At 38.7% G+C, this 19,070-nt stretch overlaps 1 protein-coding gene across 1 annotated transcript in view; it reads right to left on the reverse strand.

The window, feature by feature from the left end:
- The window catches only part of LOC100370048 (uncharacterized), a 40,950-nt gene continuing 21,880 nt past the window's right edge, over positions 1-19,070 (reverse strand). Inside the window, exons 12-29 of the mRNA XM_078014258.1 lie at positions 18,379-18,452; positions 17,179-17,507; positions 16,433-16,574; positions 16,112-16,295; positions 14,913-15,083; positions 12,567-12,656; positions 11,974-12,080; positions 11,413-11,582; positions 10,512-11,301; positions 7,294-7,565; positions 6,662-6,869; positions 6,075-6,239; positions 5,740-5,885; positions 5,269-5,419; positions 4,529-4,867; positions 2,896-3,179; positions 1,909-2,124; positions 1-465 (exon numbers count right to left, since the gene is read on the reverse strand). Of these exons, the coding sequence (XP_077870384.1) occupies positions 1-465; positions 1,909-2,124; positions 2,896-3,179; positions 4,529-4,867; positions 5,269-5,419; positions 5,740-5,885; positions 6,075-6,239; positions 6,662-6,869; positions 7,294-7,565; positions 10,512-11,301; positions 11,413-11,582; positions 11,974-12,080; positions 12,567-12,656; positions 14,913-15,083; positions 16,112-16,295; positions 16,433-16,574; positions 17,179-17,507; positions 18,379-18,452 (4,303 nt within the window). The remainder of the gene's footprint in view (positions 466-1,908; positions 2,125-2,895; positions 3,180-4,528; positions 4,868-5,268; positions 5,420-5,739; positions 5,886-6,074; positions 6,240-6,661; positions 6,870-7,293; positions 7,566-10,511; positions 11,302-11,412; positions 11,583-11,973; positions 12,081-12,566; positions 12,657-14,912; positions 15,084-16,111; positions 16,296-16,432; positions 16,575-17,178; positions 17,508-18,378; positions 18,453-19,070) is intronic.

Genomic DNA, 19,070 nt, shown 5'->3' on the forward strand with positions numbered 1-19,070 from the left:
TTAGTTCTCATAGACAGTATTAAAATCAATTAAAGTTGGCTTGGAATTCACGAATAAGAAGTCTCTTGCAGACTTCAGCCGTCCTGGAATGATGTCAAAATAAAACTGACGGGCATCGCTTATGGACGCGGCGGCTAATCGCACGTAGAATTCAGTGTGACAAGCAATGTGTTTGGGGCAGATACGTCCGTGGTTGACAGGTTCCACCTTCAATATGGCAGACACATCAACGGTTTCGTTCTTTATATCCGAAACGTCGAAGTCGTACACGTCTGGTAACTCTCGTTCAGCGTTGACTACTGGCTTGTTAAAACGGACCTTCAGTACAATCTCCTTCGCCGTTTGGTCATCGGATCTAACGAGATAGCTCGCATCCCAAATTTGAACGGTAAACGCAGGAATTATATAAATGTGCTGTTCTATCGCGGTTTCTCCTATAAGCGCGTTTCCTTCTTCATCGACAATCTAAAGAAATGGGAGACAATACATTATTTTATAAAGCGCGTCTGACGGTCATAGCTTGTCATTGTTTACAAACAAGCATCTACCCATGAGCCTTTGCGTTTTTAGCATGCATTGTTATCGCTTGGGACTCAATTCTCGAGCGTGCGCAGGTGACGACCCCTCCTCTTTAAACTACAAAAATATTTTACTAGTTTGATTAGCAATCGCTTGTATCGCTTGGTTCATAATGATCTACTCTGTCGAAAGCGGTTTCGAAATCGATGAACTCACAGTACTGTTCCCTTTGGGTAGAGAAGGGGGGGGGCTATTTGTTGATAATGGGACGCAAAATAAAAATGTTATCGACAGTTCTATGCGGTTTTCTGAAACCTGATTGCTTTTCTGCTATTTCATTACAAATACATGTATCAAACTATGTTTTCTTAAAGCGGGAGGGTCGTCACCTGCACATGCGCGGGAATTGAGTCCCAAGCGACGATAACAACACACGCTAAAAACGCAAAGGGTCATGGGTAGACGCTTGTTTGTAAACAGTGATACGCCATGGCCATCTGACGTATCCGCAGGTGACGACAGCCCCGCTGTAAACATAAAATGTTACTTTACTAAGAGCACCAAGTAATACTTCTACAGTTATTTGATTCTGATGTGTTGCCCTTTTTTATAAATTGGGGAAATTAAACCTTGTGACCACGCTTCTGAAAAAAATGTCCACTGTCTTTGTCAAAGATATTGCATAAAATCACGTAATAAACATTGGCGCATTTATAGTATAAATGCAGATTCGTGGGCACTTGGAGTAAAGCAAAACAAACAAAATGTTCACCCGGAATGCCAACGAACCTGCATCTATACCTTTAAAAAACAATGCCATCTGGTCCTGGGGCGATACTTTTTTCATTTTTAATACTTGCTTTAGTATCGTTAATCGTTATTATTATGTCTAATAGTTCATGATTCATTTCAGGGAACTCTTTTGTTTGTACTCATATCTACCAACTTATCTCTTCCAGCTGTATCTAGCTCCGAAGCTGTAACTGAAGTTGAAAAAGAACCTGAAATATTCGGAGAGACCTATTGTTTTTTTATTTAACCAATTAACAATATTTCTATGGGTGTTTGCCCAATTACCGTCAGTTTCAGCTTATTGACGTTATCACGGCCATATGTATTTTTTTCCGTTTGAATAAACGTAGGTTGAACTTATTATGAACATAGTAATATTTTTTTTTTAATTTTATTTTTTTATCGCCCACGGATCAGAACAACCCCCTAAGAAACGGTGAAAGTGTAATTTGTACGCAAACGCCAATAAGATGATAAAATAATATGTAATTTAAAAACACCTCAACTAGAAGATTATCAGGTACGCCTTCGGACATCACCAATACCTTTAGTTTACCATGGCATGGCGACCAGTGGAACAAAAAAAAAACTAGTTACCTCTTCGGACATCTCCACGTGGATGACGTCATCATCTTTAATGTTTTCCTGAAATGTCACATCAATGGTGTAATCCGATAAGCGTCTCCCAAACGCAGTGAACTTCTGGTGTATTGGATTAAAAACGGATTTAGTACCGCGCTTCAGAGTAACAACGAAATCGCCACTGAGAATATCGTGTCCGTCGAATCCAGGAGTGACTGCGACACCTGCCACCTGAATATCAAAGAGCAATACGAATCTTCTGCATATTACACATCTCTTTACTGCCATCTACCGTTAATTCAGAGAAATGTTCAAATTGCATGCACAGTTCACACGACGAAATAAGGATACTAGGAAAATTTGATCAACACAGTCTTATGAAAGTCTTTGAAAATAGCAGATAGGTTGGGAATATATTGCTTTATTGCTGTACATGGTCGAATGCGAAATAAATTTTCACATTTTCACCGCCTGAAAACTAACGCGGGTGTTATCAAATGCTGAAAACAACTCCCTTCCCATAGGTCGTTGCGCTTCACGCAATAGTACCTCTGCCATAGAAGCCATCAATGTATGCGTACCCGCTTTGTGTAGTGCTGATATAAGTGGTGCGCATCGAACTGATCGGAGTCCGGGCCAAAATAACTCTAATAAAACTGTAATTTTGGTAACGGTATTTGTTGAGATTTGTTGTTGAGACAACTCCTACATGTGCAACATATATCAATTTAGTTATTCGGGACTGCTTCAAAGTTGCTGTTTTCACCGACTCTTCGACCGGCGTTCCACAGCAGCTTTCACGGAGCCCTTATTACTACATGACACAGTGATTGGATGTTATTTAATATAGTACCGTTTACCGATTTCTAAAATAGGAGTTCATTTTCGAGATATGACAAGAGAAAGTTAAGTTACGAATCCAGGATCATACTAGAGAAATAATGGAATTGGTAACAAGGGTGAACCCCCTAGAGGCCAGGGAAGTGATCTATTTGAACTTACCTCGTCATCGACAGTTCCGGGTACTTGATGCCTACGTTTGACTGGACGGGTGAACTGGATATCCGTTCGCACGGTCTTGCCATCTTCTTTTACGTAGAAAGAGAATCTTTCCACGCCCGATAAGTTTGGTTCAGATATACCTGGTAACAATCCTTTCAAGAAGGCTCGTTTTATATTCCATGTGTAGTGGTTATTGCTGTCTGTTTCGTATATTTTATGTTTAACATGTAATTTGTCCTGAGAACATCCACCAATAGTAAACCACAAGAACTGAAAACACGGATCTGTCAGGAAATAACACACAGAACACGTTAATGTATATTCATATGCATGTAGATTCACGTTTAACAAAATATGTAATATTTAAATTAAGATGAGACCCAGGTTCGCATTTTTTCACAATCTTATGATATCAGGCCAGCACCGGTATCGAACATTTAGAAATTTAAATTTAAAAAAAAACGCGTCAACAAGTTTGAGTATTCTTGTCATCATATTTAACTGTTACAATGATCCAAGTCATTGTGTTCCATATTTGTTATCAGTTACACGGCACAGACAGCTAAACTGGTGGTCGGAACACGACCCATCACCCATATCGGCCCTAGTCCGTCGGTTATTGACGTGAGAATATTGTTTCATTACGAATACATTGATTCAAGTCATATTGATAAAATGTACCTGATCGTACACATTGAAAATAGCGTGTATGGCGTAGAAACGGCCAGAATAAAAGTAAACCCGATGTGAATAATCACTAGTGTGAATTTATTCATACGTTGACATGTTGAACACAAAAGAATTAGGTCGCACAGTATAAAATGATACGGCTGGTTTCCTAAACTATTGATAACAATATATATATATATTTGTTGTTTGGTTTGCGTATGTCTATTTTGAGTGAAAAAGTGCCAAAACACAGATGTCCAAGGTAAACAAGAATATGTTCACACATATTCAATAAGAGCTACACAAGTTTCATAAACTTCACAATTAGAGTGCTATCATCATTGTGTAAAATATACGTTTAAAAATAAGTGCGCCCGAGGCTTAGTCCCATCCTTTAAAAAGTATATATCCCTACACAAATATGATAAAATCAAAATTGCAAATAGCCGACGTGATCTCGCTGCGAGCGAGAGATTCACGAGACTTTCGCAAACACTGTTCCATTATATATCGCCATCGCATAAAGTGTTCTGAATACTACGGTCACGTGGATCAAGTGAAGCGATCGATGGATAGACGCGAATAGAACACTACATATATATTTTCAGTACTGTGTCGATTCAAATACAATTTTCATCTCTGTAACATTAAAATAGATAATTCAATTTCTTTTTATCATTCTTTAAATAAGTCTTCAACATAATTATACACTATTTTAAGGAATGCGTCGTGGATTTTCTAATTTCCGAGATTCATAGCTAAAATCTAATATATGATGCTTCATGGTAATTTTCAAAAAATAACAGCGCAGTGAATTACTTGCTGTAATACACTACAAAAACAGCTCGTGGCGATATTCAATGAGTTGGCGGCGACCATTTGATTCACAAATATCGATCATATACGTAGCAAATATTGTGGAAGATTTGCATGCAATGTGCATAGACAACTGAAATCAACACACCTTTCGTTTCAACCATCAAATAATATGGTAGGAATTGCATGAGAAACTTCTCTGTAGTTCGATCACCATTAGTCATTTCTTGTAACATTATATCATCACCAAACTTTACAGGCATTCCATTTCTTTTATAATCGTTGATAAACCGAAACCGCAAATAATAATCAGAAAATAGGTTTTCTGAACTATCGTCCTCAATACGATAAAATCCTTCCCCCTGCTTTCTGGTCACGACACCACTTTGGGCAACAAGAATAAACGGGTCGCCATAGTGAACCTCGTCTTTTTGGACATTCATGATGGCAATTGGCGATAATATGGAGAAGGCCTTTCGCTGCTCTTCTGTAAAGATAAACACATAGCATAGAATAACATTTCGTTTTAGTATTTATCATAAGCATAGATACCGATTGGTTGAAATTTCAGTATTCATCATAATAATGGATACCGATTGGTCGAAACTTCAGTATTTATCATAATCATGGATTCCGATTGGTCGACACTTCGGTATTTATAATAATCATGAATACCGATTGGTCGGCACTTCAGTATTTATAATAATCATGGATACCGATTGGTCGGCACTTCAGTATTTATCATAAGCATGGATTCCGATTGGTCGAAACTTCAGTATTTATCATAAGCATGGATACCGATCGGTCGACACTTTAGTGAACAATAAAAAAAAACAGCAGTGCAGATGATATGTTATGTGAAAAGTGTCGGCAAGGTAAGTGACTCACTTTTCACAAATCGAGTTCGAGAGCGGAAACTTTGGAGTTGTAATCCATCCCATCTACTGCCAAAATGTTCCTTGTCTAAGCTACTATAACACGACCAGTGGTATGTGAATGGATACGGCACCTTCTTTGTCTTTTTCCAGAACCACGCACCCTATAAAAATTATAATATTGCTAAATGTAAAGTAAAAAAGAGTGATTGATTGATTTATAATTTGTTATTTTTTTTATAATAAATCTTCCATTCAGATTTGTTCTCGTTCAAGAGTTAGCGATACAAACTTAATTAAGTATATTGGCCATGACATGTTAATTTCAACTGATTACATGTGACGAGAACATTCTCAGTATGGTGGTATCTCTTTGCTCTATAAGCATCATAATGATTTGCATATCCAGATGATGCAATACTCATTACGGTTGACTGTAGAACCTGTAACCAACCTGACTATATACAATTCTATTTATGCTTACCGTTGTTTTTGTATAGTAAGCACGAAAATCGACGTGCTCCTTGGCAGTAAATATTAAGCAATATCCCCCGTTCTTTGACGTGTAGGTCCCAGCTTTGCAGGAGGACATTCGCTTACAGTGGTCTTGACAGTCTTCCCCCGACAAGCCTACGGAAAAAGGTGAGCGATGAGGTTATCCGCTTACATGTTTGCATGTTAATGGGTTGATATATTCAAACCTTGAAAATAACTTAACGAGATCTCGTGGTTTCTCTTCACTCGCGTTGACTCTGCATGAACGCGGATGTCTACAACCAGGAACAGCGGGAATGAATGGATATATAGTAAAATACTCACCAGTAAACACAGATGATTGTGATGGCACGTGGTGATTTACTTCCTTCATGAATTTCACCCAATCGCCACCAAATGCATTTGAAGGTCCGGATGGATATTGTCTCGCCCACGTGCATAAACTGTTTGGAAGGGGTACTATGGTTACCACGGTGTCATAGCTCTGATCTAGTGATATTATCAAACGCATGACCATACAAGTAACACAAACATTAAGACGGTAGCGTAATAACTGAAAGACCTTTCCAATATGAATAGAATACAACAATCAAGAGAACATAAAACGACAATGAATGAATGAATGAATGAATGAATGAATGAATGAATGAATGAATGAATGAACGTTTGTTTTGGGGCTTAACTGTTTAATCCAATAAACAGCCGATCGAACTCACGTAACGTAACGTAACACGATGTCCTTTATTATTAACCAACGTAATCGACATTAGGCCCGAACAATATGCTCGTATACTGAGTCAATACAATAAAACATGGACTACCCGCTGAGATTATCGTATTACATACATCAATGTATCCTATATACCAGGGCAGTATAATAAAACAGTGTATCTCCCATATACTATACATACCATTATAAGCGCTTGGTCTGATATACACCCGATTGTCCCCTTCCTCTTGTAGACTGTATGTTTTCCCGTCATTCGTACTCATGGATAAATATATACCATCACCGAAATGTACACTGTTTCCGATCTCGTCCACGCCTCGCTCGCTGAAATCTCCGCATCTCAAGTTCGGAATGCGACTACAATAGCTCAATAGTCTACCCCTCAATACCTAGTGAGAGATCATAGGATTGTAAACAAAATTGTCATCGATCTATAAATATAGTAGAATTATGAAAATTAAATATAGAATAAGACTATCAGTAAACTGACATGTTTGTCTTTTGTGTCATGACAAAGCAGGAGTATTTTTGCACCCCAGTTTTGCTACTGCCGGGTGAGTCGTCTATGAGCGACAAGAAGGCCACAAACGCGTTAACGTCGTTTTCTTCAGTAATGGCCCATCGTTGAAGAGTATTTCTCACTGTATTCTGGATAACGACCGAATACACGACCACACACAGTGTCGGTTTCAACGACACTGCCTTTGCATACGTAATTTTGATGTATCAGAAGCGCTCCGCAACTAGAGGGTGCAATTGATAGAAATGGTGTATTTCATTTACAAATATACGAACTAATGAGTGCTTTCTTACCTGTTCTTTTATATTTATTTTCTTCTCTTTCGGGAAATTATCTTCTGTTAACAAATCCACAATAACTTGTAGATCGTACTTTATTGGTACTGGGTTGTCAAACACTGTACTCGACCATTCCTTCAAGGAATCTGTGCTGCCCTCCGCTATCTCTCCAACTCCCGACTGACCGCCGAGAAAGAACTCTGTACTAGAGGTCTTCGACTGGGACAAAGATTCCTTCATGGAGTTCGTTATCTTAGTTTCCATGGCTGTATTGAATGACGCTATGCCTGGAATCAAATTACAATTTTGAAAGTTGCGAATATTTAGAGAAATTAACCCAACTAAACACACATCTTCTTCTATTCGTATGGCCATAAATTCCACATATACTAGCACGTAGATAAATGCTTATAGGTGAGCTGCATAACTTCCGGGCACTGGGCTTTTTCTAGTTACTGTTCATTTGTTTGATGGGCGTTAGAACAAGCGTGAACATATAAGGATAAATTGGTCTACTAAAATGCCTTCTCGGTAAACTTTCTATTTTTACAACTACATTATCTTCATATCAATGGGATATCCATCACGCTAGGCACTCATTAATTGCAATCATAATACTAGCTTGAGGCCGAGAAATAACGTCATAATGTGAAAACGTGTCAGAAATACGTAACGTTTGAAAGCATTTGCTACTTTCCATTGCGAACATGCACACATACATGATGTGACTTCAACCTTTGATCTTGTGGTCTTAAAATCTAACCAGGTCTTAAAACTCATATGGTGAATATGTGTAAAGTTTCAGTGGTATGTGACTTTTCCTTGACATGTACCCACAGCTATTGCGACATTGACCTTTGTCTTGAAATTCTAACTTAGTAACTGAGTCTTGAAGGTGTGTAACAATTTAATTACATTGCGAACATACACACTGTGACATTTACCTTTTCTTCTTTTAAATGTAACCAGATTTGTTGGGTGACGTTGAGAACATGTGTGCAACGTTTGAAGGTACAAGCTATTTTCACTTACAGCGAATACACGCAAGCACTTATTGTGACCTTAACCTTTGACACCCAGTACACTACAGTTGTCCTAGTTGTGAGTGTACAAAGGTGGTTTACCTTCATATGTTAATATTATCGGGCCTTTGGATTGTCTATGGTGCCTACCATGCTATACTTCAAAAGCAAATGGCTGAAAAACTCAATTTTCAGATGGTAAACCATAGACCTTAGAAAGAGCCTAAGGTCTATGGGGAAACTAACTACATCCTGTAAACATGGGGGGCAACTTATACCAGTACATGCACATGATATACATATATTTAACATTTGCACAATGTCGCACCTGGAATTTGACAGTCAGAAATGTATTTCTTTTTTCATTATTTATTTGAGACTAATTGGGTTAATTACAGAGAATACGTAGTGTCTGCATATTTGTATGGTTCCTGTATGAGTGTTTTCCCCATGTAATGCATTATCACGCTTTCCCATATACGCTACGCAGCAACAATGATTGACAACACCGCAAAGGATGATGGGAGAAAACCAGAGGTGCAAGAAACGAAATTGCGGGAGCATGATGCCAACTCTTTCACTCTGCCGTGTTTCACTGAAATAACGGACCGTGAGTTATAATCTTAGCACATACTGGTGAACGATAATACTGAGATCTTCCAGGACTCGTGATTTGAGTTGAAATTGATTGCAACTCGTAGAATACCAAAAGTTCAAGTTACCGACGACTAAAGAAACCGCCATATTGGGAGCACGAGACCGTACAAACAAGTACAGTGTACGCATTCAAGCCAGTGAACGTTTTCCGCACAGAAACGACACGGTGATCACGAAGCCAACCGTTTCAACGAGCCGATTCGCATCGTAGATGCTATCCTAACCCCAACACCGAAGTAGCAACCTTTATCGACAGGTACCGTTCCCTTTATATAGCGTGAAAAGTTTCACTGAACTCCACCGATAAATATAAATTAATCGAGTTGAAGCCGCACTTCGCATTACAACCCCGTGTGATTCAGAGAGTGTTTGTAGATTATAATATGAGTTCTGGATAGATCCAGGCCATTTATTTCATTCGGCAATTCACAAAACAGGCTAAACAGAGTTCTTTCTGACGAGATATTATAATCGAGTGACTTTGTGTATATGTGAGGCTACGTATTCTGTTTTAATTGGAGTACTTGCTAGGCCATATTTTGAAGTCACATTTATTTAACAGCCACAGTGAAAGGCTATTTATGCTCTGGCTAACCATCACTGTTATTGCTAATTTTCTGAGTAATTGTGAATGCTTTTCTGACGTTGTTATATTATTATCGTTTGATCAATATATCAATATTTGAGCGTGGAACCACCACTCTTACGGTTCTGAAGACTGTAATTAAGCAGATTGATATTACTTTCTTTATTGTAAGCGATATCGCGTTATAGTAGTAACTGTGTTCGTGTTCTATAAATGCTAGAGCACATTCTGGTGAGTTACCTTTACCAGCATATTGGTCGCCTGACAGAGCAGTCAGACAGTTCTTGGTATTGACGGAGAGCGCCCCCATTGGTCAGTTCTCATTTGACTGGTCTTTCGTTTTTTTGATAATTACACGGAAGTGCTTTTTCAAGGTCATACATTTGTATTTCCTACAGTTGTTGAGCTTTTCCAATACCCATTGTAATAGTGCATTGTGGGTAGCATTGTACTGTTTGCCGTTAGCGGTCTGTTGATTAAATGTTGTTCCTCTGAGATTTGGGGAAGACTGAAACACAACTTTGACAGGTGTGAGTTTATTTCTATAACAATAATTAACATTTTATTCTGTGGTGCTATCACTCTCAGAGCCAAACAAGTTATTAATGATCTGTGAAGATATATAGGTTCCCGAGTACCGTATAACAGATATCCCAGTGCAGTGGTGATTGATACCATTCTAAGTTTTTACCCTTGCTACACCAAGTTTGGGGTGTGGCAACAACATTTTTAACATATTAAGTTATTGGAGTTTTCCCTGCAGGTTTACGTTTCACCATAGACTGTATACAAGAGAGAAAGCCGTACAAACCTGGGCAAAACTCTACAAACATTAACACTGGCGCTAGAATTCACATAAGACATCACGACCCATGTTTCATGACATGCCTCAAATTACCTCAGTCACACGACCTTCCATGACAACTACGGTAATAAATTGGAGGTGTGAAAGCGCATATTACACTAACCTGCCACGCCCCCTGAAGCTGAAAATCCTGCTCCTATTTCCCGCTCTTGTTGTCTTTCAAATGCTTGCCTGGTCATCTGGTGTCTTTGTACAGCCCGGCCTCCCATTAGTACCCTACTGGTGTAGTGAGTTCCGAATGCTCCAATGAATTCATCATACAACGGGCAATCCAGGTGACACCCAATGTCGAACTCACAGCATGACACTGCTGGTAGACGACGTACGGCTTCTCTGAACTCATCACTGACGTCAGTAGTAAAAGGTGACAACCTCGCATCGTAAACAATGACTCGACCTATGATATCGACGAAGATGTTTTCCGTATTGAGAGTAGACTGTAACATTTGTTTATAAGACGCACTTGCACTGAAGGAAGCACTGAATATGTCGAATGATCCTTTAGCGCTTACACTGACATCAACTGACAGGGATTTGCGATAGGTTTTCTCTGATGTTATGATCGACGTGGTAGAACCGAAATAACTTCCCATCTCGCGGATCAAGTCTGCCTGATCAGGAACCAAATAGAGTCGATCTGAACTGTATCTCACTTTGTTATATGTTAACCCAACCACAGACTGCCGAAAACCTGGGTCTACAGATCCATCATCATGTCGAGGGTTCCCGTAAAATATATCATAGCCTCGTCCCAGGTAGCCGATATTAGGAAACGAAGTCGTTCCATCAGCTGGGATTTGAATCCTGTTTTTAGCAACTGTTTGGCGGGCTTGCGCTTCTAATGATTCAGCCGTGATCGTTTCTTCGGGGATATTTCGGTCAGCCCGTAGAGTCTACAATGATGGAGATAAATTACGTCATTGTTATTTAGATCGCATCATACTGTTTACATATCTAATGATTCAATTGAATTTCGCTGGAGACCTTGGTCTTGTAAAACTTACCTGTAGCCTAAGTTCTAGCTGGCTCTCTGCTATGTTTTGTTTGGCTTTAATTCGATCAGCCTCCGCTTCTAGAGCAGGCACGGTCAAGTTTATTTGTGTTAAAATACGCTGTCGATCTCCGTAGATTTGATCTTGTCGCAACATGGAAAGTGACTGCCAAACGTTACAGTCTGAAATACAACAACATCATGACAGAAATACGTCCCGTGAATAAAATAACAGTGTACACACACGAGCGGCACGCGCGCACACATGCATACACGTGCGCGCAAGAATGTGAGAAATCACATCGTGCTCATTTTGCCTTAAAAATACTAAATGATTGAATATGTATGAATCATCAGTTATTAGGACGGGAAGATGCGATAATACAGCCAAGGACGTCGCAGATGTCTCTACGGATAGAAGTTACCAAATGAACGGTTCCAAATGACATAAAGACCAACAAATCATAATTTTATGAAATTATATTGATTCATGCTAATTATAGGGAATCATATTTTGGTTCTTAACGAAAATATCTGATTTTGCCAAATCGAACATTCATGTATAAAAGTTTACCTGAGTAATCTTGGCATTTCTTGGTAGATGCGGGTATCTCGTTGGTAGTACTGGAGCACATGCCGTCGCCAACGTAAGTATTATTACTACTTACACAAGACAATCTCCTACGAAACAAAAAAGAGTGTATCACATGTACTTGCTTAATTATCAACTCCCGGTTTTCGAATTAATAGCGTTTGCACATTCATCGTTTGTGCGCTTGCGCATATCGCGCGACCTAGGATCAACAAACCGGAAGGTAGGACAGATTTTTTGGAAATTGGAAAACGGTATCACGGTTACTTTGTGAAACACATACGTACCATCTCAATTTCAGTTCATTTTCTTTAAAAAATATTGTTTTTCAACTAGAAATCCACGTTTATCAGCTGTCTTAAATAGTTCTTCTAGCTGCTCTCATTGGAACCCACTCACACTCACTTCACTAAATGTTTAAAATATGCCGCTGGCTTCTTTCAGGTTGCATGTCTACCGGTGACTTTTTATATTTTTGTCCTACCCTCGCCCATCGCTAGGTAGGTTACACAAGCGCAAATAAAATTACATCGCGTCTGACGGTAATTCGTGAATCGGGAATTATAGTACGTTACCTGGTCATCACACCATCACCACAGCGATCGGAACACTCACTCCATTCACCAACAGCCCAATGATACGTGCACATACTAAAATCTGAACAACTGTAAAAAAAAAGGGGGACAGCACATTACCGCATGTTAACCAATTAGTAATAGGGTTAGTAATGCACACGTTATTATAACCTTATGTTTCCCTGCATCTATTTGTCCCATTCAGAAACATTTAACCCTCGTTGTTATTATGAAATACTGTAAATGCATTAATTATTCACTGGGTTTTAATTTCGCTATTTTCACTGACTATGTGACTACGTGAACATGTGAAATAATAATAAAATTCATTGTTTTCTTGACAAATTCGTGAAATTAAAACAGTAAATATGCTCAAAACATCAAACAAGCAGCCTCTCGGCTGAGATAGCTCCACTGTTAGCAATGCACATTTCAATTAAAGAACAGAAGATATCATTAGAAAATGAACAATATGTATAGTATCAAAGCAACAGACCTTGCTGTTTTCAACAAGAATTCAAAAATATCACTTTTCACCAAAAATGACAAAAATAATCATCAAAATTAAGTAATTGAAGATATCAGCACGAAATTAACAAGGTCCACATGTAATACACATGTATGTAATATCAAAGCAATTGGACTTGCGGTTTTCAACAAGAAGTTGAAAATATCACTTTTTACCAAAAATATTCACCAAAATTAAAGATATCATTACAAAATGAACAAATCTGAGAGAGATCCACATGTAGTACCTATGTATGTAATATCAAAGCAATTGGACTTGCGGTTTTTAATAAGAAGTTGAAAATATGACTTTTTACCAAAAATGACAAAAATATTCACCAAAATTAGAGAATTAAAGATATCATTACAAAATGAACAAATCTGAGACAGGTCCACTTGTAGTACCTATGTATTTAATATCAAAGCAATTGGACTTGCGGTTTTTAACAAGAAGTTGAAAATATCACTTTTTACCAAAAATGACAAAAATATTCACCAAAATTAGAGAATTAAAAATATCATTACAAAATGAACAAATCCGAGATAGGTCCACTTGCAGTATTTATGTATGTAATATCAAAGCAATTGGACTTGCGATTTTCAACAAGAAGTTGAAAATATCACTTGTTACCAAAAATGACAAAAATATTCACCAAAATTAGAAAATTAAAGATATCATTACAAAATGAACACATCTGAGATAGGTCCACTTGTAGTACCTATGTATGTAATATCAAAGCAATTGGACTTGCGGTTTTCAACAAGAAGTTGAAAATATCACTTTTTACCAAAAATGACAAAAATATTCACCAAAATTAGAGAATTAAAAATATCATTACAAAATGAACAAATCTAAGAGAGGTCTACCCAAGGTACATATACACCAAGTATCAAAGCATTCAGGCTTGTAGTTTTCAAGAAGAAGTCGAAAAAGTAAAACATTGACGCGGACGACGACGACGACGACGGACAATCACTCATATGATAAGCTCCGCTCGACAAAGTCGACAGCGGAGCTAAAAAGTGAAATTAACTTTCAGTGTAAATAAATGGTTTTACAGTACTGGGTACTAGTTTTAAATATCGAAGGCACCAGTTTAAATTTGAGGTTGGTTTATTTATCTAATAATTAATTTAAAATATTTCTAGTTCTATTTGTATGTGATCTCCAGAGGAATAGGCTCAATCTAGCGTTTCATGACATGGCATACGCTGTTCACATTATAAATTTGTCGCGAGTTAAGCTGGGCCTTTAAGTACACAAATGCTTACAGTTAAAGTTAACAGTTAAAGCTTGAAAATAATGATCGTTTCCTTTCTCTCAGCCCCAATCTACCAGCCGCTATAGTAAATTACCCATACAACTTTGGCGAATACCAGAAAATGTATTAGGTTGAAAATGTGTTTATCAACATGATATGAATTTATTTTTGGTACATTAACAAGAATCTCTAATTGCTAAAAGAATACAACAAAAAGAAGTGCAATAAAAGTCCAATATAGAGTAATTAAAGGGAGGTAGTCGTCGCGCCACGCATGCGCGAGATTTATGGGTGTCATAAGAACAAAATTGGCGACTTTGACTGTTGCGCAGATCAACGAGTACAAACTGATACGTTAACAAGCTTTAATTGGGTATTTTTTTAGGCGGTTGAAAGGTATTGAAATCACCGGCGGCAATTAGTGAAAGTCGCACCCAGGTAAAACCTCAAACTTGTGATTTCCATTAGAAGAGCGCATTGGATTGTGGGAAAATCAATGTTTATCAACACAAATGTCGCACATGCGCAGCGCGACGACTGCCGCGCTTTAAAGTCACGTCATCACAAGTACACTTACTGGAATGTTGTTCCAGCGGACGAACTGTCTGATGCACAGAAATACTCGGGCACGGTTTCTTGAGTGCCTATATTCTGACACACAGTTATACCATCCAAGGTTCCATGGCCACATCCACCTGTATTGCGGCAAATAGCTCCAGGGCGAGCGACAGGTGTCCATTCATAGCATCTGTGAATAAGAAATAAATACTCGTTGGTGTGCGCAATTCTCGCGTGATTTATATGTGAATATGTGTTGAAAAGATGGAACTGGTGGTGAAAGGGGTAACGATAGATCTGTCTATTCCAAGTCGATAATCAGCTCCCCTCGCACAACATTGATGCGAAATAAAATGATTTTTTTCCCTGAGAGTATCGAAGATGCGTTTGACGCTAGAGGGCGACTTATTTAAAATGTGTCACTGGTTTGGATGAAATTGTCACAAAGGATTGAAGAAATGTCACATAAATAGGGGATTTTCCGTACAATTGCGAGATCTCGCGAGATGTATGAAAAACGCGCGTCAAACGTCTGCCGCAAAAATCGAACGATTTGATTTTGAACTAGAATTTCTTTATTTCGTAACTCACATCGACCGGCCGATCTTCGACAGAGGAATATTGCTTCCGAATACCCTTACTTAATCAAAATTGCCTATCATCAAATGTGGACAGCACATTATTAAGCATGGAAATGTCCCCCAAAATACTTCGCGTTTGTCGAATCCCACGCGATGTTTGACGCGACTACGACGCTATGACCTTTGTTTGTCCTGTTTTTACGTTCGATTTCACGCACAACGCGTGATTCTCGCAGTGAACGGAAAATGGTCTATTAATAAATGTCGACATAAAGAAAAACACCCATCCAGGGTAATACTCGAAAAGTTCTTAAATGACAAAAATCGAGATAATAATAAATGTTTGTACATTCATATGCGCCGAGAGCAAACATAGAAAGCAGTCAAAGTAACTCACGCAAAGAATCTCGGTCGATACCTGAATTTTTTATTTTTTTTTGTTGTTGAAATTTTCGTCTAGCTTAGTGTTATGCGATCACTGATTTGACACATGGTCCCAATTTCCGAAAGTACGCGAAGCGTACACGTATCGATATTTTCGAAAATCTTCGGCGAAGCTTCGGGCTATGAAACGCAAGAAAGTGCAAATGTGGCACGCTCTGTATCTCCCCAATATTGACATGTAACTGTTTCTCACCTTTCGTCGTAGTGCGTGACGCATGATTGTTCAGAGTGTGGACGTATTTGGAACATGCATTTGTCGTCATTACCAGCCAGTATATCAGTTACAGCATTGATACAGACAACCGTACGATGCTGCATACCTCCCAGACATTCCTCCTGGATGCACGCAGACCAGGGCCCAACTAACCATTTGTACACTTGAAAGAAGACACCCAAAGGTTAAAGAATAATCACATCAAATCACAATTTGAACAATAAATACGATACGTTTAAAGACACTTTCATTTCTCTGATGGTTTAAAGAGTTGTAAATATTTATAATTGGTGTCCTTACGCTGTATCTTTAGTGTAATCCTCGGCCGCAAACGAGAATGGCTCCATATAACCAAGTCATCAAAGCCAGCCTGCTGTATTCCTTGTAATGGTCGTATCATAAGTCCGTATCGCCCAGCCATAAATTTACCATTTAAACGATCCTACAATTAAGACATTGAAATAATATACAAGCAGAGAGGTACAAGCATGTCTACTCAATTGTCCCGGAAGTGCTATGTTATATTCACATACAAATGGGAATCCTGGTTGGGTTATAGTCGTAGCCACCAGTGCGTTAAAGCAGGGGGAGTCGTCATCGCGCATGCGTCAGATGGCCATAGCGTGTCATTGTTTACAAATAAGCGTCAACCCTTGAGCCTTTGCGTGTGTTGTTATCGCCGACTCGATTCCCGCGCGTGCGCAGGTGACGACCCTCCCGCTATAAGATGTGCAATACCGGGAAAGAGAAGACACAGCTGCGAATGACTAAGATGACATCTACAACACTCGATTCTGGTAGTCAACGATATGTGTTTTATGAGAGTGTTCGTCATCTTTTGGAAAAAGAGACAAATGAATAAATTAAAAATGAGACAAAGAAACATTATGGAAAGCTAGAAGAATCCACCCATCAAAGTTTAACAAAAAGGTAAACCGAAAGTTATTATATAAGCGGATCATTCCATTCTGTAAATAGGCGGTGGAGGCAATTGGCAAGAAAGCATTCAACTATATGGGAGAGGGGAAGATAAAAGACAAACTCACCTGCGCCCACGTTTGCAATGGAGGAGACACAATATTTACAGCAAGTGATTCGGTTGAGTTAGTATCTATAGTGTCAATGAGTACACTTCTAGGGATTTGCAACCCTCCGAAAGTCCTAGACCATGGATCACTAATACCGTCAATCTCCAGGTGTTGAATATACCTCTTTCCAATGAAGTTCAAGCTCAGGGAAGCCTCTTCGACGATAACGGATTCGTCCTCGAGGTGTTCATTTTGCAGTGAGTCTAGGTTGAAATTCATCAACGCAGCGCACTCTGTATTTGCATATAGTTTGTTGTTGTACATGCATTCGTTGATTCTTACCGAATCTGAGGAAAGAAATGGCACGTTAACTACATTCTGTGACGTCAACAACATGGCGTCAAAACTGGGGCAAACAATATCGTTCAAAGCGGCAATTGTGTTTAGTCGTGTAGTTCGGAATACATCAAATCTTACAAAATCTACTTTTTACGGACTCCTAACGATGTGAACAATACGGACTTATCCATTACGAAACTTACGTCACAGATGAGGTCATCACAAGAGTGTACGCTTATAAAAAACCGAGTGTAAATCTTTTTGCCTCGTGACGTCACGAGTGCTGAACCACGCGATGATCTATATGTTGTAAGTACCGATATATAGACCAGTCCAATATTTACGTCAATATTTAAACAACTGTATTATATATATAGAACGGTGGATATTTCAGAGACGCTTGCGCTAGCTAGGACATACCCTACGAAAACAAGTCCAAAACATCACAAGGGCAGCACTGAAATGAAACCCACAGGGAAAAAGAAAACGGGGTCATCCAAGAAACACCTGGCGACAGGACCTATAGGCTGATGTCCGGAAGCTGGGCTATACCTGGGGAGAAGTGGAAAAACTGGCACAGGACCGGCCTGGTTGAAGGAATCTTGTTGGTGGCCTATCTCCCAAGAGGGATGATAGGCATAACTAACTAAAAAGACGAAGAAATCACTCGTCTCTGATAAAAAAAAGTACACTCAACAGTGTTTGAAGTTGTGTGTGAATTTGTTTTAGAATGTATTTATTGGAATTAATATACATCCTTTGTTATTATACTGGAGTTAGACATTGGACAATGTTTTACTCTTATTGGACACTGTGCTTCTAAATGAGTACGAGGTAAGAAATATTGGAGATTCATTATAGTCATGTAACACCACTTACGTTGTGATTCACACACATACATCTTTTTATTGGAACATATGTCATCATCTAATTTGTATGTGTTCGTACGCCACCTACAAGGAAACACAGGTGAAAATGTTAGTATCTTTTCTGTGGTTGCAGAGGGAGAAACAGGTAAAAACATGATCAGTAATTACATGTAATACATTCTCGAAATAATTTGATGCATTTCAATACCTCATATAATAAATAAAATACAAAATTAAATGATTTACTGGATAACACATCAGTCTGATAATAGACAATGTTCCGTTCAACTGCGAGATTTCGCGAGTAGCGTGAAAGACGAGCGCCGAACGTCTGCCGCAAAAATCGAACGATTTGATTTTAAACTCAAATTTCTTTATTTCGTAGCTCACATCGATAGGCAGATTTTGACAGGGAAATATTGCGTTTAAATACCCTTACTTCATCGAAATTGACCATAATCAAATGTGTATGGTACATTATTAAGCATGGAAATATCCCCCAAAATACTTTCGCGTTTGTCGAATTTCATACATTTGTCGCCACTACGGACGCTATTTGCCCTGTTTTTACGTTCGATTTCACGCACACCGCGGGATCTCAAAGTGAACGGAAAATGTAATCGATAGAGGTGATATGATGAATATTAAGCGCACGTTACGGTTAGGACAATATTCCAATTCTTCAATATTTGTTACACCTAC

The sequence above is a fragment of the Saccoglossus kowalevskii genome, chromosome 18 (assembly GCF_978046115.1).
Source record: "Saccoglossus kowalevskii chromosome 18, keSacKowa6.1, whole genome shotgun sequence".
NCBI classification, from domain to species: domain Eukaryota; kingdom Metazoa; phylum Hemichordata; class Enteropneusta; family Harrimaniidae; genus Saccoglossus; species Saccoglossus kowalevskii.